Source organism: Python bivittatus, unplaced genomic scaffold (genome assembly GCF_059951505.1).
Source record: "Python bivittatus isolate LINGU-HERP-01145 unplaced genomic scaffold, Pbiv_v1 ctg000480_np1212, whole genome shotgun sequence".
Taxonomy (NCBI): Eukaryota; Metazoa; Chordata; class Lepidosauria; order Squamata; family Pythonidae; genus Python; species Python bivittatus.
Genome location: NW_028277075.1, coordinates 107,033,932 through 107,058,407, shown reverse-complemented (window position 1 = coordinate 107,058,407; position 24,476 = coordinate 107,033,932). Strand labels below are relative to the sequence as shown.

The 24,476-nt window shown below is 39.4% G+C and overlaps 1 protein-coding gene across 1 annotated transcript in view; it reads right to left on the bottom strand.

The window, feature by feature from the left end:
- Positions 1–10,803: 10,803 nt before the first annotated feature.
- MYO3B (myosin IIIB) overlaps positions 10,804–24,476 on the bottom strand; it is a 243,282-nt gene continuing 229,609 nt past the window's right edge. Inside the window, exons 32-34 of the mRNA XM_088145192.1 lie at positions 13,448–13,554; positions 12,997–13,043; positions 10,804–10,942 (exon numbers count right to left, since the gene is read on the bottom strand). Of these exons, the coding sequence (XP_088001318.1) occupies positions 10,819–10,942; positions 12,997–13,043; positions 13,448–13,554 (278 nt within the window). The 3' untranslated portion in view covers positions 10,804–10,818. The remainder of the gene's footprint in view (positions 10,943–12,996; positions 13,044–13,447; positions 13,555–24,476) is intronic.

Below are 24,476 nucleotides of genomic sequence, written 5' to 3'. Positions count from 1 at the left end.
TAATTCTCTAGATCAAGGATCCGGACCTAGAGTCTCTGAAGCCAAATCAGATCCAGTGATTGCCATTCACTGGCCTCCAGCTGCCACTTTCTGGCGGTTGTTTGATAAACCCCTGTTCTGAACCTAGTATTAGTCCAGAGAATTCTTATTTTTATGAAATTTATATGCTGCTCGACTCCCAATACTTTGGGCAGCTCACAAGTAAAAACACGACCAAATAAAACAAAACAATAAGAAACAAAAATGAAGAACAAAAGATGGCAAAGATGGCAACAATGACAAAAACCAGATAGGAATGGAAAAAAGAAACAAACCTATACAATCTAAGGGAATTCTTAGTTCCCAAGTATGCATCCTTTCAGCCAAAATAGGGTCATCCACACATAGGAGGGAGATATCAACCAGGCTGAGGAAGCCCAAAAAGTGGCAAAGTACAAAAAAGCTTTAAGAAAAAAAAGAAGTCAGAAGTACCCCCAATCTAGCACAATAGGAATTAATCGTGGGCGGTGGGCATGGAGCGGTGATTGAGAGTTGAAACAAAAAAACAGAAGGGGGAAGCGGGGGGAGACTGGAAAATAAATAGGGGCACTCCCCTTTGTTCCTGGGGGCCTGGGCCATTGCTAAAACAGACAACTAAGGGGCCAAGGAGGCATTTCCCAGGGTTCTTCAATCATACTGCTTTGTGAGGAGGAATGATGAAAAAATACATGATACGCTAGTTCCTTCTTGTCTCAGATTTTGTGTTTCCATGCTTGAAACGTGGATTACTAATGTTTGAGTTCATTAATAATCAGTGTGTTGAGACTATACAATTGTTTTATGAAGATATGTTCTGCATTTTTATATATAATCCATTTTTTTCATCTTGAGTTGCTAGGAAATACAAGTAAAGCTTTGTGAACAAAATACACTTGTAACATTGAGAAAGTATCTTACCAGTTTTCATGCATGTGGAATGAATAAGGTCTAAGAAGCTTTATTGATATTACAGATGTTACCATGACTGTCCAAATCTGAAGGGAAACTGATATTCATTTAATTATTGTACAGTAATACATAGTATATACTACATAAATGTTTAGGCACAGAATTCCTTGTACAAATTGCTTGATCCATTATTTATCTTGTGCAATTTAGTCAGTCAAAGCCATTTGTGTCTATAAAAGCCTGGGCAATGTAAGATGCCCAGAGACTGATTATCACCTCAGAGAACTGGACCCTCTTCAACAGCCCACATATAATCTGATCTTACCCTCAGGATACATCTGCAAGAAAATACTCTGATAAATCACTCCAGGAAAGGGATTCGTGTGTTCCACCCTAAACATAATGTAGTTTATATTCTGACACCAGATGCCAACTTTCACATCAATCATTGCTTCTGGTGGGCTGTTGGTGGGGAGGACTATTAGAAATGAACACGGCTTCTGGATTATTCCAGTGATCTGAAAGTGGTGCAATGAGATATGAAATGTTAGTCGCTGCTGTCACTCTTGAGTGTTAGACTCCTAATAAATGGGGGCCAGGAATGGGAAGAGACATAACACTGTATTGCATTCCTGACTTCAAAAGAAATTACCTGTTTTATTGTTGCAATTATTAAGAGCAAACCATCTAAGATTTACAATAGCCCTATGGGCAGAACAAAGCAATTGTCAAATGAAACGGATGGCCACTCAGCTGGGGAGCATGTAAATGCGTAAGAAAAAGAGTTCCCTGCAAAGATGCCAGGCATGCTTTTTAATAAAACATCGCTCATGTAACTGAGACTTGCTACATAACTGCTACACTGAGAATATTAATTTAAAGGAAAAAGAACCCTGACTGAAGAAAAGCAACAGAAGCAACGAGATCCTGAATTATGAAGACTTAATTCACCATTACCAGGAGTGTTTGCAAGCTCCAAGATCCAGGTACAAAAGCATTTTAGTTGATCGAGTTCATAACTAATCTCTTTATTTTAATCGGTTATCTGAAACTTAAAGAATGCCTTTCCATATGCGTAAAAATAGATCATCTTTATATTGGTCATCTTCATCACCAAGTCAGTTTATCACAGATTGCTAATTAAATACCTCCTTTGCAAAGGTTACCACTGAATTGATAGATAAAGATATAAGGGCTTCCATGGGATAAGATACCTGATGTTTATCACTGGAAAATAGGCATTTGGAAAAAGAAAGTCCAGACTGACAGAGCAGCACCTTCAGTTATAGTTTGTTTCTTTGTTTGCTTGTTTGTTAAAAGTCTCTGACTTTTACTTGGCAAAGACAATTGAGCAGATTCCCTGATTTTCTTCCTCTTCCCTCTAGCCCACTGTTTCTCAACCTTGACAACTTTAAGACGTGTGAACTTTAACTCTCAGAATGCCCCAGCCAGCCATGCTGGGGTCCATGTTTGTCAGGGTCCAAATGAAACAGGTTATCCCTTCAGCTATGCCAAGGGTTTTCAATACTTCTACCCCTCTCCCTTCCCTGCTTGCTTCTGAGAGCCTGTGGTGGCCTAATCTGAATGTCATGCTCTGATTTTACACTTCCTAAAATGTGAGCTTGTTCGGCAAGCTTCTCATAGAGTTGCTGATATTACTTTTAAATAACAAAAGCATTCTCTTCATTCAGCTCAACTCATTTGCAATCAATGGCATCCTGACTTTTGGAGTCTCCTGTTGCAATAGGCACTGTATCACAAAGGAAACCCACCGAGGACTAATATTTGACTTTTCAAGGGACACAGAGAAGGCCAAGCCCAACACCAGAGGTTTCACCAAGGGCTTTTCTATAAATGCTAATAGAGGCAATTCAGAGGGCCCAACAAAGAGGACATAGGAGATCTACTGCAGGTGTGAGGAGCTTGAAACAAGAGGGATGCTAACCCTTAATGGTATTTCATGTCATTAACTAGTCTTTGATGTTCACACACTCAAGGCTCTCTTTTATCTGGTAGGGTGGGATTCTCTCTTTCTCCATGCCTCCTTCAGCTTTCTTTGTTAACACACAGCACAACTGCATCTTTACAATTCCTTCTAGCTTTTAAAAACCTCTGCAAAGTGTTTCTAAGTTAGTTTCCACAGCACCTTTGGATATTATGATCAAGTAAGTAAGAGAAAGCTTATTCATTAAGCTGAAGAACAGATCAATAAAAGCAACACTTAATGTTACTTTTATAAGGATGGGTTTCCTGTAACAGGTCTTGAGGATTAACTTAACTGTAATCAAAGTTATACTTGCAATTTTAATACAGCAGCTCTGAGGATATAAACTCTGTATTTTCCTTGTCTTCATCAAGAAGAAAAAGACAAACACTTCAAGTTTGTAAGATCAATGCACTCCTGTATTAAAGCTCTCAAAACAGAATCCATTAACAACGTCTCCCTTCAGACTTTTTTAAAATAAAGATTAATGGCCAACAGATTCTAGATATTCCTTGAAACTTTGGCTGTTCCTAAAGAAGCAAAGCAGGGATAGACCTGGTTAGAACTTGGATAGGAGGCCAACAGAAAGGCCCAGGACTGTAAGCTAGGCTGGGAAGTAAAAAAACAACAAAAAACAACACAACCTGGAAAATGGCAATGACAGACTGGTTTCTTTGCATTTTTTAAAAGTGTTCTTTTTTTAAAAAAGGGTTTTGCAACACAAAATAAAAATCCAGAATTTAAAAAATGACCCCCAAATAACCTTGAAGAAAGGAAAATAAAAATGAGGAGTTACACATATAAATGTTGTAAACATCTATATTCAATATTCCTGTCTAGAATGACATCTATAGAAAGATTATTAGGAAAAATGTTGTTTATATGGCTAATAAATGGTGAGCACATTTATATGACAATGTTAAAAGGCTAAAAGATATGACGCCGGAAGATGAGCCCCTCAGGTCGGAAGGTGTCCAATATGCTACTGGGGAAGAGCGGAGGGCAATTCCAAGTAGCTCCAGAAAGAGTGAAGCGGCTGGGCCAAAGCCGAAAGGACGTTCAGCTGTGGATGTATCTGGAAGCGAAAAGAAGGTCCGATGCTGTAAAGAACAATACTGTATAGGTACCTGGAATGTAAGAACTATGAACCAAGGCAAGCTGGATGTGGTCAAACATGAGATGACAAGATTGAACATCGACATCTTGGGAATCAGCGAACTGAAATGGACGGGAATGGGTGAATTTAATTCGGGTGACCATTATATCTACTACTGTGGGCAAGAAACCCTTAGAAGAAATGGAGTTGCACTCATAGTCAATAAGAGAGTGGGAAAGGCAGTAATGGGGTACAACCTCAAAAACGACAGAATGATCTCAGTGCGTATCCAAGGCAAACCATTCAACATCACAGTCATCCAAGTCTATGCCCCAACCACTGATGCTGAAGAAGCTGAAGTTGACCGCTTCTATGAAGACCTACAACACCTTCTAGAGCTAGCACCAAAAAAAGATGTCCTTTTCATCATAGGGGATTGGAATGCTAAAGTAGGAAGTCAAGGAGTAATCGGAATAACAGGCAAGTTTGGCCTTGGAGTACAAAATGAAGCAGGGCAAAGGCTAATAGAGTTCTGTCAAGAGAACAAGCTAGTCATAGCAAACACTCTTTTCCAACAACACAAGAGACGACTCTACACATGGACATCACCAGATGGTCAATACCGAAACCAGATTGATTATATACTTTGCAGCCAAAGATGGAGAAGCTCTATACAGACAGCAAAAACAAGACCAGGAGCTGACTGTGGCTCAGATCATGAGCTTCTTACTGCAAAATTTAGGCTTAAATTGAAGAATGTAGGGAAAACCACTAGACCACTCAGGGATGACTTAGATCATATTCCTTGTGAGTACACAGTGAAGGTGATGAATAGATTTAGAGGATTAGATTTGGTAGACAGAGTGCCTGAAGAACTATGGACGGAGGTCCGTAATATTGTACAGGAGGCAGCAACTAAAACCATCCCAAAGAAACAGAAATGCAAGAAAGCAAAATGGCTGTCTGATGAGGCTTTACAAATAGCTGTGGAAAGAAGGAATGTGAAAAGCAAGGGTGAAAGGGAAAGATACAAGCAACTGAATGCAGATTTCCAGAGAATAGCAAGGAGAGATAAGAAGGCCTTCTTAAATGAACAATGCAAAGAAATCGAGGAAAACAATAGAATGGGGAAGACTAGAGATCTCTTCAAGAAAATTGGAGATATGAAAGGAACGTTTAGTGCAAAGATGGGCATGATAAAGGACAAAAAAGGCAGGGACCTAACAGAAGCAGAAGAGATTAAGAAGAGGTGGCAAGAATACACAGAAGAACTATACAAGAAAGATCTTAATGTCCCTGATGTCCACGCTGGTGTGATCACTGACCTTGAGCCAGACATCCTAGAGAGTGAAGTCAAGTGGGCCTTAGGAAGCATTGCTAACAACAAAGCTAGTGGAGATGACAGTATTCCAGCCGAGTTATTTAAAATACTAAAAGATGATGGTGTTAAAGTGCTGCACTCAATATGCCAGCAAGTTTGGAAAACGCAACAGTGGCCACGGGATTGGAAAAGGTCAGTTTATGTTCCAATTCCAAAGAAGGGCAATGCCAAAGAATGCTCAAACTATCGCACAATTGCACTCATTTCACATGCTAGCAAGGTTATGCTCAAAATCCTACAAGCTAGGCTTCAGCAATACATGAACCGAGAGCTACCGGATGTACAAGCTGGGTTTCGAAGAGGCAGAGGAACTAGAGATCAAATCGCCAACATTCGCTGGATCATGGAGAAAGCACGAGAGTTCCAGAAAAATATCTACTTCTGCTTCATTGACTATGCAAAAGCCTTTGATTGTGTGGATCACAACAAACTGTGGCAAGTTCTTAAAGAGATGGGAGTACCAGACCACCTTACCTGTCTCCTGAGAAATCTGTATGTGGGCCAAGAAGCAACAGTTAGAACCGGTCATGGAACAACCGATTGGTTCAAAATAGGGAAAGGTGTACGACAAGGCTGTATACTGTCACCCTGCTTATTTAACCTATATGCAGAGTACATCATGAGAAATGCCAGGCTGGAAGAATCACAAGCCGGAATTAAGATTGCAGGGAGAATCATCAACAACCTCAGATATGCAGACGATACCACCCTCATGGCAGAAAGTGAAGAAGAACTAAAGAGCCTCTTGATGAGGGTGAAAGAGGAGAGTGCAAAAGCTGGCTTGAAACTCAACATTAAAAAAACTAAGATCATGGCATCTGGACCCATCAATTCCTGGCAAATAGAAGGGGTAGCAATGGAAGCAGTAACAGACTTCATTTATTTGGGCTCCAAGATCACCGCAGACGGAGACTGCGGCCATGAAATTAAAAGACGCTTGCTCCTTGGGAGGAAAGCTATGGCAAGCCTAGATAGCATATTAAAAAGCAGAGACGTCACCTTGCCAACAAAGATCCGCATAGTCAAAGCTATGGTTTTTCCAGTAGTAATGTATGGCTGTGAGAGCTGGACCATAAAGAAGGCTGAGCGCCGAAGAATTGATGCCTTTGAACTGTGGTGCTGGAGAAGACTCTTGAGAGTCCCCTGGACTGCTAGGAGGTCAAACCAGTCAATCTTAAAGGAAATCAACCCTGACTGCTCATTGGAAGGATTGATAATGAAGCTCAAGCTCAGATACTTTGGTCACCTAATGCGAAGAGAGGACTCTTTGGAAAAGACCCTGATGCTGGGAAAGATTGAAGGCAAAAGGAGAAGAGGACGGCAGAGGATGAGATGGTTAGATAGCATCACTGAAGCAATGAGCATGAAACTGAGCAAACTCAGGGAGGCAGTGAAGGACAGGAAGGCCTGGCGCAATATGGTTCATGGGGTCACGAAGAGTCGGACACGACTTAACGACTAAACAACAACAACAACAACAACATTTATATGAATGTATTTTTCTGTAGATTTTGTTCAAAGCTCTGAGTTATAAAGTCAGTTGCTGGCTACAGCACTCTCTCATGATCCAATGAAGGATGGAGCACCTTCCCACTTCTAATTAAACTTGCTTGCACAGCACACACTTTGAAAGCAGAAGTCCCATGAAATCCCTAAAATTTCCAGTAAAGGAGTTGAGTGAGCAGAGCTGAGAAAATGGAGAACCCCCTTTCTGGCCACTGAAAGATACTTTGTTCTTTAAAACAGAGCAGCGAATGAATCCGTTTCCCTCACATCAAAAATAGCCATATCTCAGTCAAATTATCCACATTCAGAAAGCAGAAAATCTCTCAGCACCTATTTACTGTTGTTGGCAGTAAAAATACAAGAACAACAAATTAAACAACAATATGCAGCAGGGGGGTCCACAAGGTGTCGTAAACAAAAGCCAAGTTGGCATCCATGCCGGTTGATTGAAACTGCACCTGCTTTCTACCTGTGTCACAAAGGCAGAGCTTCGACTGCACCATTGTGGCCGCCATCTTGACTTTTTTTTAATGACACTCTGTGGATATAATTTGCAGCCCCTTCAAGATAACCCAGAACTGTCCCCTGAGGAAGTTGCTTCACTCTGCATAAGGGTGGGGTATCTGTCAGTCAAAGTGGACAAAATTATGGTAAACAGACCCATAACTGCACTTATCTAGGCAGATTGGGTTGGTTCTATCAATGTTCTTTGCACAAACACATGCACTTTGCACTAGGATAATGCTACCCCTGGATATAGCCAATCATCTTTGAACACAACAGCATACCCCTACTATTTCTAACCAAAAAGTGTGGTCTAAAGAAAACCCTCATTTAACATTACTTAAGTTATTCTGACAGAAAATTCTATGCTCTTCTATAATAGCTTCAATCGGTTTGTTTTATTTGTCTCTGCATTTTTTACTGGTCAGTTTTTTCAGAAACTACATTTTTGTTTTGAAAAAGGAGTTTTGAAGCAGGACTCAGGTGTGCTGACTCAGGATGTGTGATCCCATGCTACACTCATCTTCTTAGCGATGTTCTTGTGGGTTTTTTACTCAGTCATTAAAAAAAAGAGGAAAGGAAAACAAAAAGCAGAACTGAACTATCACCTATCATTGCTCCAGGTAAGGCCTGATAAAGACAAAGGAGCATCAAAGATGTCATGGTGATGCCTTGCCCAGTTCAGTGGGAAGAACCTTCCAGACTGCAGGTGCCATCATGGAGATGGCCTGCCTAGGAATCACCACAAGGGATACTCTGCCGATCTTGGCACACGCAGCAAGACTTTCCCTGATGACCTTAGCAACTTAACCAATTTGTCACAATAAAGTTTCCTGATCCAAAATTGTTCAGGGTCTTATATGTAAAACCATTAGCTAATTCCAACAGAAGAGAACATTTGTAGCTGTGAAGTCCTTGATGCTCTCTGAGCTTGGTTGTTTGCTTGCAGACATTTCATTACCCAACTAGATGTCTGCAAGCAAACAACCAAGCTCAGAGAACACCAAGGACTCCACATTGGCTAATTGGCAGCTGGAGAGGTTCTTCCACAAAGGAACATCTGCATGACCAATCACTCTTCTCAGCAACCCACCACATTCTGCTCTATCTGCAGGTTTCAGATCAAGCACAAGAGGAGTCCCACATAGAGTGTATTTCAGTAATCTAACTATGAAGTTCTCAGAACATTAACAACAGTAACTAGACTGCAGTTCAGCAAAGGGCAAAGTTGACCACTGTGGTTGCTTGAGCCTCCCATGACAATGATGTATCTAGGAGGAGCAAAAAATCTATTGTTTCCAATGGAATGCAACACTTTGTACCCAATTCCAGAACCCAGTTCCTGTACCCAGGAATCACTGTCTGAGAAGTGTCTGTCTTGTCAAGCTTCAGTCTTGGTTTATTGGTCTTTATCTACCCATCTCCATATCCAGACACTGGTTCAGAACATGTACTACTTCTCCTAATTTGGAAATGGCTGTGCATGCATCAGAGTTGTTATAGAGAAGAAGAGCCAGCACTGATAATACAGTGGTACCTCTACTTACGAACTTAATCCGTTCCGTGACTCTGATCGCAAGTCGGGTTGGTCGCAAGCCGAAGTAAATTTTCCCATAAGGTTCAATGTAATTACCGTTAATCCGTTCCGGCGTCCGCGGACCACGTGTCAGGGGCGGAAAAACAGCCGCTGACCACGCGGCAGGGCGGAAAAAATGGCCACGGACCACACGTCAGGGGTGGAAAAACGGCCACGGACCATGTGGAACGGGCGGAAAAATGGCTGCGGACCATGCGTCAGGGGCGGAAAAATGGCCGCGGACCACGTGTCAGGGGCAGAAAAAATGGCCGCAGACCACGCGTCAGGGGCAGAAAAACGGCCGCGGATCATGTGGAACGGGCGGAAAATGGCCACGGACCACGTGGAACGGCGGAAAATGGCCGCGGACCACGTGGAACGGGCGGAAAATGGCCGCGGACCATGTGGAACGGGTGGAAAATGGCTGCGGACCACGTGGCACGGGTGGAAAAATAGCCGCGGACCACGTGGCACGGGCGGAAAAATGGCTGTGGACCACGTGGAATGGGCGGAAAAATGGCCGCGGACCACGTGGAACGGGCGGAAAATGGCTTGTAAGTCGAGGCGAGTTTGTAAGTAGAGGTAAATTTTTGGGGCCGGAGCTGATCGTATCTTGAAAATTTCGTAAGTAGGGGCGTTCGTAAGTAGAGGTACCACTGTACTTAGACTCCAAATGACTACTTCCTGTACCTTCATGTTGACATTAAAAATGTTGATTGTTTGCACAATTTTAAATTTCCTGTTTTTACTGGTACTATTCACAGAATATCTAAAATAATAAATACTGTAGAAAATAGCAGAAAATCTGAAGCACAAGAGCTTTCCAAAAGCTGCAACATGTAGCCCAGTACATGTTAACTGGGAAGTAAGTCAATGGAGCTTACTTCTGAGAAAACATGAATGGGATTGAATTGATAAAACAGGACAAGCAGTGTGATCCTCAGAATGAAGTCCCATTATGCTCAGTGATGCATAATGATTCAGCAAGAAAGGAAGAGTTTGTTCACAAAGTGCATAACTCAACTGTAGAGTTTGTGAAGCTGGGCAAACCCATGATGGAGAGGATCAACCATGGTGACCAGGCACAATGGTCATCCAGTCCTCTGATAGCAGAGGCAGTCTAGTTATGAATGCTAGTTTCTGGGAAAATCTAGCGGGAAAACGCTGCCCCTCCCTGTCCTGCCTGTGAGCTTCTGAAGTATTAGCTGGTTGATTACTGTGTAAACAAAATGCTGGACTAGATGGATCCTTGGTCTGATGTACCCAGACTCTTATGTGAAGAAGAGACAACAGAATTTGATTTTCTGAGGTCGTATGAAGTAGTTGCCCTTGCTCTGGTTTTGCTGCTGCAGTTCAAAAGATGCTACAGAATGCTAATATAAGTGCTTTCCTCATATGTTATTAACTATTTTACTATGTAGGCTTTTGAGAAGTTTTTCCTTCTCTTCTGAGAAAAATAAGAGCTCCAAGTTCTACCACTGAATACTCTTTTGCACGATAATGTAAACCTAACAAAAACAACCCCCGCCCCGCCCTTATGTTGCATTTTAAATGGCTGTTAATGGTCTCCTTTGGTGGACTAATCTTCCTTGCATTACAAATTAAGTCAAGTCTTCTGAGGTACTATGCCTGTGGTTTGGGTGATTTAGGATATAGATTTCCCTCTTTGGAATAGACTGATTTGAGCAGCGTAGCAGATACCACTACTTGGCCGATTTTTTTCTAACATATACATATGTGCACATTACACACCCATATATACATACCCATACATAAACTAGAAATGAGAAACACATCTTGGGTTCCTTACCAGCCTTGCACTGAAGGAGTTAGGTAGCAAAAGTTCAGCTTTGAAAGGACATTCCTTGGGAGGAAGGAAAGGGTTGAAATGCATTGTCTTCTGTGATAGAGTCTACCACTGATAATGACTTGTAATACTCATCTTCCCAATCAAGCATTTTTATTTGACTAAGGAAAATTAAAAAAAAATAAAGCATTTTAAATAGCACATCATATTTCTAGGTATTTTTGTTTAATTGGTACAAGAAACGCCTTGGTCTTATTGGAAGAGCAAACATTATTTCAGGGTGGATATCTAACAGAGGTTGGTGAAGAATCCAGCTTTCCTAGAGGACCTGAGAGCATGGTATTTCTCACTGCAGCAAATCTTCTGCATCAATTCCAGATGCTTACTCAGCACAGTGGAAGGCTCTGGCTTTGATTTATGGCAATTTCAGATTTTAATTAGGTGGTTGGTACTCTCAGCTGGACATGAATCTTCAACACACCACTTGCTTAGGTGGGAGAATCTTGGGAAATCCCATTTTGATCCTCTGGATTATTGTATCAGTAGAGAGCATTTTATCAAGCGTAAATCACAAAAACAGCTCAAATACTTCTTTGTTCATGGAGGATAAAGTTATCAATGGCTTCTAGTTATGATGGCTATCTATTATCTCCTGAAGGAAGATGCCTCTTTAACATCAGTTGCTGGGAAACACATGTGGAAGAGAACTACTGCTCCCAAGTTCCGCTTATGGACTTCTTAAAAGCAACTGATTGGTCCTATGATGTTACCCCTCAGATCTTTTCTTATATACAGTAGGTGTTCATATCGTCTATCAAGAATCTCTTCTTGATGTATTTTCAGTAACATCTTCAAGCATAATAAGACTACATAATAAGACTTTATTCTAAGATTAGAATAAAGTTGTTCTCCTTGACTGATCCATGATAAAACATCCAAACAATGACATAAAGCATAATGTGCATACATAGATAACATAAAACTATCACAACTTCTGGATTGTTTAAATGTGGTGGACAAGTTCTAGAGAACTATAAGTGGACTTCCATTCATGCAATGAAAATTTGCTGACACCTTTTTCTTGATGCACCACATGTTTCTTACAGGTTTTTCTGACAGTTTAGGAGACTTTCTTGGCCAGTCTGGCATTTGATACAGAAGTGATTATGTCAAGGAAGAACAGGAGAAAACTGGATAATTTGCTTTGGTGCATGGAGGTGTCTTCTACCTCCATTTGTTTAATACTCACATACTTATATCACCAACTGTTTTGATATGACATTAGTGATAGACATGGCATGGATGTGTAAAATAAGACTTGTGTTTTCTAAATAGGAGTAAAATGAGGCCATTTCTATTAAAAGTGTTCAAACACATAAATAAACAGTATATCTACAATGGATTCCAGTCTACAAAAGGAAATCGCAAGATAAACCTAAAGGATATTTAAGGAACAGTCTATATTTGATATAGCTTTTGAGGGCTCAGGTTAAATTATATTCATGTGTTTAGCATGCTTTACTGCCTAATATGGTTCTGGTATTGCCAGAAATAATGCAGAGGGCATTGCATCATGATTTTCCCTACAAAAAAAAGTGTCTCTTTATAAAGTGGTCTTCCCCAAGCCCTCAGGTCTTCTGGGCTACACTTTTCAGTATTTCCAGCCAGCACATTCAAAGATATAGCTCAACATACTTAGTGGCATAATGCTTGTCACCATAACAATAAAATGAATGTCATATGAAAAAACAGCCCTTGCACAAGAGCCAAGAAAGAATAGCCAAGAACTGCTCTTTGTAGAAACAGATGACCTTCCTTCTTATCTTTTCCCCTCCAGTTAGTTTATACTGTGGATCAGGAGGATTTCTGAACTGCTGTCCCTCCTGTCATGTCTGGGTTCACAGTTTGCAGGTCTTTGCTTTGACAAGACCCACCACTGGCTACTTTCAGCAAATTCATTGTGAACCGAACTGCCTGCATTTTGCTGAGAAGAAGATTTTTCCCCAGGAAAGACTGTTTGTCCCGTGAGTATACAGCTCACATTTGAGGCAGACTTTCCTTTTGCATCAGTAGCAAAATGCCCACAGCTACTGAAAAGAGAGAAGCTTGCTGTTGATTTTCAGAAATTGCTCTAGAAAGTTTGTGCCTTTCCTGTAATCTCACAAAGGATTTCTTCTGTTTACTGTTGCTTAGAACTAAGAAGATGGATATTTACCCAAGTTTTCTTGGCTTCCTTTTGCTCCCTTGATATCCTAGAGTTCCCTGCGGAGAGGGCCAACAACACACAGTCAAAGCAAAGCAGCAAGTCGTTAATTTTTAATTCAAAGTGATTTTGTGTTGAATGCAAGCAGATGCTGATAATATCAGAAGTCACAGCATAATTTTTTTGATCAAAGGGCTCAAGCGAGCCTGATGAAGCATGCATCTTGCTCGTCTTTGATAAACCACATCAATTATTCACCGTGAAGGCAGACATCCTGACATGAAAGCAACAGATAAAGAGCATAAGCACATGTTCAAGGCGAGAGCTGAAGAACTCCGGGGCAGGAGTGGGGAGAGGGCACTGGGGCGGGGCGGGGCTGGTAGGCTTAGAACAGGTATTAATACCAGGATTATTAATGGGAAACAAAGCCGGTAAAACAGCTGTATGGCCACTTTGAACTTACATTTAACTGGTTATAATATATGTTGTCCTCAGGGCTATTCAGCACTTTGGGCTGCTGACATCTTCGACGTGGTGGTTTCTGCTTCTGTTCAAGACAGTTTTCTGAAACTAAAGGGAGATAGCACAGTTTTAGATCTCAGCTGGGCCAGGTATTGCAAACAACTTTATATTTGGGAGTCAAAAGAATTCTCTCTTCTGTTAAATTCCTGAGTTTACTAATTTACTTTGGTCATTTTCACCAGGTCTATAGAAACATTGCTTATTGCTTCATGCTCATTGCTTCAGTGATGCTATCTAACCATCTCATTCTCTGCCGTCCTCTTCTCCTTTTGCCTTCAATCTTTATTGTTCTTTACAGCATCGGACCTTCTTTTCGCTTCCAGATACATCCACAGCTGAACCTCCTTTTGGCTTTGGCCCAGCTGCTTCACTCTTTTTGGAGCTACTTGGATTGCCCTCCGCTCTTCCCCAGTAGCATATTGGACACCTTCCGACCTGAGGGGCTCATCTTCCGGCGTCATATCTTACTGAGCAAACTCAGGGAGGCAGTGAAGGACAGGAAGGCCTGGCGCAATATGGTTCATGGGGTCACGAAGAGTCGGACACGACTTAACGACTGAACAACAACATAGAAACATAAGGATACTGGGTACATGAGAAATAAAACTAAATTAAAAATTGCATTAATTTGCTATACTCGATATTGAGATGTTGGGGGCAAAACACACCCATGCATCCTGGAACAATGGGGTAAGAGCTATAAATAACATTGCTGCTTATGAAGAAGTAAGCTATGATATATCTGTCGTCCCAGACACAGAGGTTAAATTGAAGAAGATACAAAGAAGGCATGTGTCTCCAGCTTTGTAAGAATGTGATGAATGCATGAAAGTTTTTCAGTATTTTGGAAGCACACCTCTGAGAAATTCATAGCTTTACTACTGTATCATAATTGTTAGTACGCTGGAAAATTAACACTATGTGAAATTTGAATGGGCAGTACAAGAATATATTTTGCTGATCTAAAAACTGTTCTGTTTTTCTTTTTTTAATAAAACAACTTAAAACTATACCTCTGAAGCAGTATAACGATTAATTAAGAAAGTGGCATTTCAAGAAATAGCAACAAGAATTACACACAAAAATTGTGTTGCCGGATCAAAGTAGTGATCTTTACAATCTGCAATTCCGAATACCTAAATAGAACATGGTGATGTGCCCATTTGCTGTTTGATTTCACAGGTAAACCGTTTCTGAATGCAAAGGAAAAATGTAAAGTGAAGTGGCTATATTATAAACACCCAAAGCAATCATGTGAAAGTGGAAAAAACCAAAGCTGCTTTAATGATTCAAAAAAAGGTGGCTTGTATGCCCTTTTGTACAAGCCTGAAAAAAGACATAGCAGCTTTAATGAGTCAATTCATTAAAAATGTGGTGCACATATTTTGAAGCATTTCTGAATCATTTTCAAAGCATGCAAAATCTTATTGTTTTGTTCCTTCCGGACCTAAAGGTTATTTCATACAAACTCCAGCAAATGTAATTGCTATAGTACAGTAAAAGTGTTTACTCTTTTAAAAAATTGCACATGAACCGGATTTCATCTTCCAGATCAGTGACTCCCAATCTTGCAGCTTCCAAGTCCCAGAGTTCCCTTGTCTGCATGGCTATTGCTGAGAATTTTGGGAGTTGAAGTCCACACATCCAGAAGTTGCCAAGGTTGAGAAACACTGACTAGATAATCAGTTGAAGTTACTACCAGGGTGGAGGAGAGAATAAAAAATAGCCTCAGCATATTGCCACATGACTCCATTGTTAACGGTAAATCTCTTATAACCATTTTGTGTGAATTTGCTACCAGCAGAGACCTTGGATTATACAAATCATTATTTATTTATTTATTATTGTCACAGGAGATAGAAACACTCACTAAAATGCTAAAATAATTTGTTTAAACATTAAACAACAAAAACAACATTGCATTTGCCCTATTTGTCATTAACAGGGAAATCAGTTGCAAATCAAGGGCTCATCTTTCATGTTTTAAGCTGTGTTTTGAGGCAGAGAAATCTTGTGCTAGCATTTCAGCCTGATACTATCACTTCAGTGTGGCTCCTGTGTGGTCTGCGGCTTGTATCCACCAAAGAAAATGCCATTTTGGGGAGTCTGTTTATCTTCCTTGTATAAGTAGCCTAAAATATGATAGATAAGAAAAAAAATGGGAGTACTTATTGCGAGCCCCCATATGAAGAGGAAGACATTAATATGTGGCAACTACTGTGTCTGGAACATTGTTCTGCCCAAGATTCCATCCTGTCCCTGTTTAAAAAAGCCCTTAAAACCTGGCTCTATTCCCAGGTCCTGGGTTAGAAAGGGTAGTTCACCCCTTGTGGGATATTTTGGTCTTTTTTAATCAATTGATTTTATCCTGATTCTCTTTTGATGATATTTTTGTGTTTTAGTTATTGTATCTTGAAAGTCACCCATCCAGAGTCACAACAGAATGGAGAGGCCTCTAAATTGAATAAATACATAAGTAAGTAAATAAGTAAGTAAATATTTAAAACCATTTTCTTATGATTTTATCTGCTAACAAAATTCAGGCTACAGAGAAGTTATTTGCTCACACATATTTGCTCATGTTTATTTAAAATAATTTTAAAATGGTAAGAATAATGATTGCTATGCCTAATGTGCACCTCAGGAGAACAGCATGCCTCTGTCCCTCTGAACCAGATGTCAAGTTGCTGGTCTTGAACAGCCAGCAACAGCCAGGTAGCCTGTGGGCTTTCTCTTGGGTGTCCATTCCCATCTAAGTCTCTGACTGAGTTTGGAGCTGCTGGTCTGCCTGTTTGCGACTCATCAAATGCCAATTCTAGGTGCATGGCAATGAATGAATGAATGAATGAATGAATGAATGAATGAATGAATGAATGAGAACTAAGGGAAGAGAGAAAGAGACATCTTAACAGATTTTATCTCCTGGATAATTTTGTGCATCAGCCACTACTTCATCAGAAATATGAACTATTATATTGAAACACATACGTAAATAATGAGAGAACCAGTTTGATGTAGCGGCTAAGGCATCAGGCTAGAAACTGTGAGACCATGAGTTATAATCCTACCTTTGGCACAAAGCCAGCTGGGTGATCTTGGGCCAGTCACTTTCTCTCAGCCCTTGGAAAGAGGCAATGGCAAACCACTTCTGAAAAACCTTGCCAAGAAAACTGCAGGGACTAGTCCAGGCATTCACCAGGAGTCAATACTGACTCCAAGGCACAAAAGACAAAGAATGTAAATAAGGGGGTCAATAGCCACCACAGATGTTAGCTCAGCTTCCTAATAGCTCTGCCAGTGGGAGAGGAACCACTGTCTCTATTGAATCATAGTGTCATAAAATGGGAATGGCTATTTAGGACATTAAATTCAACCTCCAGCACCAATCTAACAGATGGCTGTCCAGCCTCTGCTTGAACACCTCCAAAGACAGGGGAGCCCAGCCCAGCCCATTACTGGGTGCATACCACTCTGGATAATGGTTCCGGTGTCAATCGGTGGTTATTCTTAGTAAATCTTTGCACTGAATTGTATTATTGGATTTTAATCATTTTTAACTTTATTGTAAACTGTTTCAAGATGTGACTAAAGAGGAAGCATTATATATTAAATAAAAAATAATAACCTGCACTCTGAATAAATGTCTCTTATAATCCTAAATGGGTGAATGGGCGCACTATGTTACATCCTGCAGATTATACAACGGGCGCTTTGCAGTAGCCTAAAAGCCAAGAGTCAATTGCCTAATTGTTATAAATAAAACTAGCATTTGGACGAATTTGTTGAAATTTTCTCTGCTCATCTCTCTATTTTGCAATTGTTGCTGCCATTTTGTGAGCAATGTTTTCAGTATCAAAATTACAAACTGAGAAAGAAAGCACTATTCTCATTCTGATATAGCTTCCGACCTAATCACACATCTCAATGGCCATCCTCAGGAGCCAAATCCAAGTGAGGTCAAGTTTTCTGCAGTGGTATTTGGTGAGTAAAGGTAATACCACACCAACAGCAGGAGCAGGATTGCCACTGCTAGTTAATTTTATCCTTATTTTGCCCTATTGGCAGCTTCTTAACAAAATTACAAAGGGGTCACACACCCAATTCTCTGAATAGGAATTTTTGATTCAGCTCTAAAAGCACCACAGTTTTTAAAAATTTCTTTAAGCCTTATTGCTTTAAGATTATAGTGAATAAATTTATGCTAAACTTTTAAGCTGAAATTTTGCTTAGTAGACTGAGAGATTTCTGTATGATAACATGTTAAAAATTTAGATATAACTTTGAGAAAGATCCTGTCTCTTTTACCAGCATGTAATAACAGTCTCTAAGAGTAGCAATGGAGAAACAGCAAATAGGAGCAGGAGAAATTAAAAAGAATTACATTCCAGCACTCAAGATGTCTCCTGTACAATACAGTATTGCCAAAATTAACTCTTGTCAGTTACTTTATTCCTTATTTGGCCTGTTTATAGCACCAAGAAACTCCTTCCCCCAGTTTGGCAGCCTCTGAATAACAACTTGAATTCAACCATAAAAGAACTGCATTTTATTATCTTAAATTAGTCATTATCCAATTTAATTATTGGAAGCCTCTTTCTAATAGTCTGTTACCAATGAAAGAGATAATATATCTTCTTTTTAAAACCCTCAGGTTTTATTCTTAGTTAGAATGCTTTTCTTCTTTTTGCCTGTATTGACACATAATATTACAGGTAACAAACAATCAACAGGAGGAAAATTGTATTTCCTGAATAACAACAACAACAACAACAACAACAGGACATGTCATATTTTCAAAACAGAAATGCCTTTTCTGTATCTTGCATACTAAATTAACAACTTTATATTTATTATGCTATAAACTGAGATGGTTTTATATCAGTGAATGACCATGACATGCTATGGTCCAGAAACTATCAAGAGATTCTATTGTAAAGGTATCTATTAAGTTTAGGAACTAGTGATATTTAATATTTTTATTTGATATGCACTTATACCTAAGTAAAGTACAAACATAAACAATAAAATTACAATAGTGCGTGTGTATGTAAAACCAATACAACAAACATTATCAACACTATTATAATTTGAACTGAAAAAAAGCAACATCTTAAGGGCCTTTTTGAACCTCACAAATGAAACTCCAAGTGTAGTTTAAAAAAGAATCAATTCCTAAGAGTCAGAGCAAGATGGGAACATGTTCTGAAGGTGTGAGGTGGCCATTTTGACACAAGAAAAAACTAAGTGACCCTGATTGCATGGTTGAATTGTTGAGTATACAATATGAATTTTGGTCAATTTACTCAAATAACTGAGTGGTCCTCTACCCAGGGCCCAGAAGGTCAGCACTAGCAGTTTGAACTGATAATGTTTGTGAAAACCCAGCCAATGTAGAGATTGGTGGAAGAAATAAATCAGAAAATGTCCAGGAAATATCTAGAGAGTCAAGAAGGCCTGCCAACAAACTACTGCAAATTTTGATTGTCCAAATGAGACACTACCGAGACATCAATTGTTCGGCCATTTCAGTAGTAAGAAATGTAGAACATCACTCACACAGAGTACAGATGATTCAAGTTAATATTTTTATAAACTACTTTAGCTTGACTCCTGGTAACTTCATGGACACATCCACATAGCTTTCCCAGCCACACTACAGAAGTGGTTTATTGTTATTTTCTTCCAGTATATTTTTAGATTCCCAGTCTAGCCAACAGACATGGAATTCCCACATGGCCCTTATACAAATGTTAATCAGAGCTAAACCTGCTTAGCTTTCAATATCAGCCAAGGTTGGCTATGTACTGCCATCTGCTGAAGCCGCAATTATTAGGTTTGGCCTGTTCTCTCTTCCAAGCCAAGGCAAATCCCTACTTAGCTATTTTAACGTCGGTATGTATTAGTCTTATTTATATAGTTCAACAAAGTTTTCTATATCATTGCCATATAATGGTTACATATAATTCATACAATTCCACAGCTGAGAAAAGCTTCAGCTGAAATTAGTGACAATTTGCTTATTTTACAATACCAAGAAAATGTTTGTGATGTTGCCAATGTGATAGCTCTGCAAATTTCTTCAACTAGGGAATTGCCTTAGAAAGCTGCAGTGATTGCCACTCCCTTGATAAAGTGAGTTGTGACCCTTTTGGAAGATTCTAGAGATTCTATTCTATCTACATCTATACTTGCCCATAGAGTTTGCTCTTGGTTTCAAAACTTAGAATGAAAAGAGAGGATGAGTTTAAGTTGACATTAAGTTGACATTTTTTGCTGTAAGTAAGACAAAGGGAATCCTATTTTTCCTCAAAGACCCTAGATCCTACAAAAGTAGGAACTGACAATCTTGCTGAGAGACTTTGCAGTTCTTTATCCAAATGTATAATCTAGTCTCTGAATCAGCAGTTCTCTAGCCTTGGCTTCAAACTCAATTATATATTCCTGCTCCACAATTCTATGATTCTATCAGGAAAATAATAAAGTTTATTAGCTATACTATTTCTTTCCTCACTCTTAGCAGGTGTAGTCTGTACTGATTTTAATATTTTCCCAAAGGAATCTTGGAAAGCAGCAATTGATAAATTGATAGATAAATCCAGTAATGGTGAGGTGGGAGGGAATTTCAAATTGAGATACTAGATTAGATTCATCAGCCAGTTTTTGATTGATTGATTGATTGATTGATTGATTATGTGCCATCAAGTTGGGGTCAACGTTTAGTGACCACATAGTTAATTTTCTCCAAGACAATCTGTCCCTACCTGGTCTTTCAGGTCTTCCAGTGGTGCACTCATCACCACTGTAATTGAATCCCTCCACCTTGCTGCTAGTTGTCCTCTTCTTCTCTTTCCTTCCACCTTTTCCAGCAACAGAGCCTTCTCCAGAGAGCTAGGCCTTTGCATAATGTGTCCAAAGTAGAATAATTTGAGCCTGGTAATTTATGCCTCGAGTGAGAACTCTGGGTTGATTTGTTTGATGATCCATTTGTTTGTTTTCTTGGTTGTCCATGGTATTCTCAGGTATTCATCAGCCAATTTAGTCTGTCTTATAATGAACCTAGCCTACATGCTGTAGCCAATATGGCTGTGCCAAACTTGAAAAGAAGCAAACTTCCTGGTGGGATGTGGATTTGAGCTTTTCTTCAGAGACCACTTTTTTTTTCCTGATCTCAGATTCAAAGCTTTTCCAGATCCAGACAGTAAGGAAGAATAAAGGTCCCTGAGTGTTTTTTTCTGACCTGCAGTTCTCTGCTAGATCTCTTTTCCCAAGTGTTTATGAATATATCCGGGTGATTTAAGTGGAGGACTTTTTGATCCAGGTGGAGAAGAAAAGGAAAAAGGTCTGGAGTTAGAATAACATTTAGGCACTTTTTAAACATTTTTATATTGAATCTTCCATTCCATTCTTTCTCCATTGTGCTTGTTGTGGGAAGAGGGGAAAGTGGATCTTCTATAGAAGAATCTCTGATTTATCAAAGCATCAGCATCTTTTGCACATTTATTTGCTGAGCCCAGTACTTAAACTTGAGTGACTCAGAATTTGGGTAGGCATAAGAGATATTGTTTACTTCCATTTCCTTTAAGTGTCCTAGACAGCATGTGACCAAACTGAGAGCAGTTCCTGAGGGTGATATTTTGGCTTTCCTCAGTACTGCTGCTCTGTAGGAAAGGACAGCATTCCAAACTCCTATGATCTGATGATGAAAGAGGTCTCCTTGGGCTCCCTCTGCCCTCTTGGTCACTCTACCCTCCTCCCCCGTTTCCCCCTCCAGCATCTCTCTCCTCTCCCCTGTAGTCTCTGTCTTTTCTACTTCCTTTCCTGAGCAGGGAGTGGAGCCTCCGATATTCTATACAAAAATGGACTTTTCATGTCTGCTGTGCTATTTGGTCTTCTATTTTCAGAAGCAGGCGAGGCCCATCATTAATCCTTTATCTTCATCCTCCCTTTCTTCTCTTTGAATATCACTCTCCCAGCTTAAAGGAGTGGAAATGGGGGGAGAGAATAAAGTGGGGGAAGAGTCTAAAGTTTAAAAAAAAAAAGAGAAGACCATCTCCCTCTCAACTGAGTCTTAAAGCTGTGGTTGGAAGAGAGCCAACTGTTCTGCTTGCTAGATAGGACAGATGCGGGAAGCAGGGCAGCTTCTTTGTGGAGCTGCAGGTTAAAATGTGGACCTGCCCATGGATCCCCACCTCAAGATGAGAAAACTGCCTGAAGTAGAGGACACCTCTGCAAGACTCAGCGGCAATGTATTTTGAAACTCCAGAAACGGAAAGGTTAGATAGCGGTCTAAGAAATCAGGAAATAATAAAAAGTAACACATCTTGCAGGGGTAAACACTTGTAAAAGCAAAATTCTGAACACTTCAGGCTGTGCAGAACACAGTTTCCAGATTGTTAATTGATTGTTATTTGCCATAAACCTATCATACAATATTAACAAGTATTAACAGGCTTCTGGTGTTTCTAAGACAGGTAAAGTTTTTAGATCTGTTTTAAGCTGACTTCTGCTTCTGACCTTTGAAGTCCAAAGTGCCTGCAGAACTAACTTTTTCATAATGAGCTTCCAGTTGCATCTTTCCTGCTACTTTTAGTGTATTATCACATCGTAACAAACCCTAGTTTTGGACCAAAGCAGCAGAAGCATATATGGAGAAGAGAAGAATAATGGCATAATAATTTAATTATACACACTATACAGCAAAAGGCCAAAAGTCACTGGTAACAGGAAACTGATGCATCATGTGCCTATACAGAGATACTGTGACAAAAACATTAAACATATAGATTGATTTATTAAAAATAAGGGAAAGGTATGAAATAGCCATTTCCTCTGGCAGCAATAAAGTAAAACAAGTGTTGGTGCTTATGATCTGAGTAGGACATTACAGGGCAAAAGAACAGATGCACTGATCTGGGAAAGTGTCGGATCAGAGAATTTTTTTTAAAAAAGAAGTTTGGAGTAAATCACTGCATATTAGCTATCATATGTTATTATCTGACACAGCAGGTCAGAAAGCCAACATTTTCTCTTTGATACTGAATTCATAACTGCATTTCAGTTCAAATGAAGGACCCCCCACCCCCCCCAAATTCTCTAATATAGGATGCTTCCCATTTTTATACCACACTTTTTTGAGTAATATTAAGTTCTGATAAGAGATAGGCTTTGATGCAATTCACACCCTTAAGGAATAAGGACTCTATTATTATAGTCAAAAGAATATCCTATTTTCCATATCCCTTCCATAAATAATCAACTCTGCTTCTCCTGACAACTAAACGTCTGCAAAAAAATCATTGGGAAATGTTAACTTCTTACTTTGAAATTATTACAGTGAGTTCGTAGGACTGGCATTCTCTCATCCCCACCCATTTTTACCCTAAGAAGACATCCTAAAAACTGCCAATATTCTCACATAGTTGGAGGGAGGATGATACAGATAAGGATCTGAAGTTTGGGATAAAGCCATTGATTCATTTACTAGTGTGTGTGTGTGTGGGGGGGGGGTTGTATATATTTTTGAAGATTGTGCCTGGGGCTCTTGGGTTGTTTTTTTATCAATAAATGCTCCACATACCACAGAATGGGGAATTACTCAGAAGCTGCTTCTTGTTTTCTGCACTTCCTGCACTGACCGATCATCTGACTACATGATGTTGCTCGATTGCATGATTATTCCAAGAAGTGCTGCTAAGATGAAATAGCCTTTGACAGTTTTTGCTGTGAAAAAAAAAGGAAAGGAATAGAGCCCTGGCTTCATTGCATGTTTTCAAAAGGGAGCTGTATTTTTTTCCCCCTGCTGGTGTTTATCCTGCTTTGAGTCCTACTGGGAGCCAAAGGAACCAGATCGCCTCCTAGCAAAGCGAACTGCAAAATTATTCCATATACTTCGTTATAAGATATTGTTTAATCCTTAAGACACTTCAGAGAATGATACTGGAAATATCCCCAAGAGCTGTGTGCTTCAGGGTTTAAATCGCCATTCCTTCTGAATAATCTACACTAATTAAAAGCTGGGAGGGGAATAGGAGCGAGAAAAAAATACTGGAAAATGTTACTTTTAAATAGTCAAGCATTAGAAAATTAGCACCAAGAAGTGGAGGGGAAAAAAACCAAATTAATGGGACCATTTAAAGGTTTTCATTAATAATTAAGAAAATAAACACACACACATGCACACACACACGAACATACATCGAGAGATAGCAAACAGAAAATGAAAATGTAACCTTTAATTATTGGCAAATATTAGCACAGACTCTGGGGAACTCATCACAACATTGCAAGGTCCAGGTTCATGAAAATTTAAGCAATGTTGAAAGTCATGTTAATTTGTTCTTTGTTTTTTTCTCCTACAATCTAATTTATTCCAAAGTAATTTGGTTCTTAAACTGAAATAAGTTGATCATGCCTTATGTAATGCATTCTAGTAACCTGAAGAGAAGACTTTTGTGCAACAAAAATAAAATATATTTTCCTTTGATACAGTCCTTTTCAACTGTCTCTCTCCTTCTCCAGGTCTCATTTTTCCACCTGAAGTCTCAGAAAAATGGATTGATAACTAAGAAATGTTTTTCTGGCTATTACAGCAATGAATTGATGCATTATGCTGATTCCAAAGAAGAAAAAAATACTTAGTTATTAGTGTACAAATGTTCGTAAAATATGGAATTTGATAGCAAGATTTCATTTTTATGGAAATAAAATCAGAAGCTTTGTTTAGAATTAAGGTATCTTTGAAGTCATAATTAGAATCCTTGTGTGTAATATTACTCTGATTTTCTTATACAATCACAATTCCGGAGTTGTTAGATGTTCAGATGTCATATCTTTGCCTTAAAAAAAACTCACAAAGAATGAATAATTTGTAAACAAATATAACATAGTCTAAATATTTGTAAGTTACACAAAAAGGACAGAGCACTTAGGTCTATGAAATCTAGATCTAATTTTAATTCAAAACTCACAAT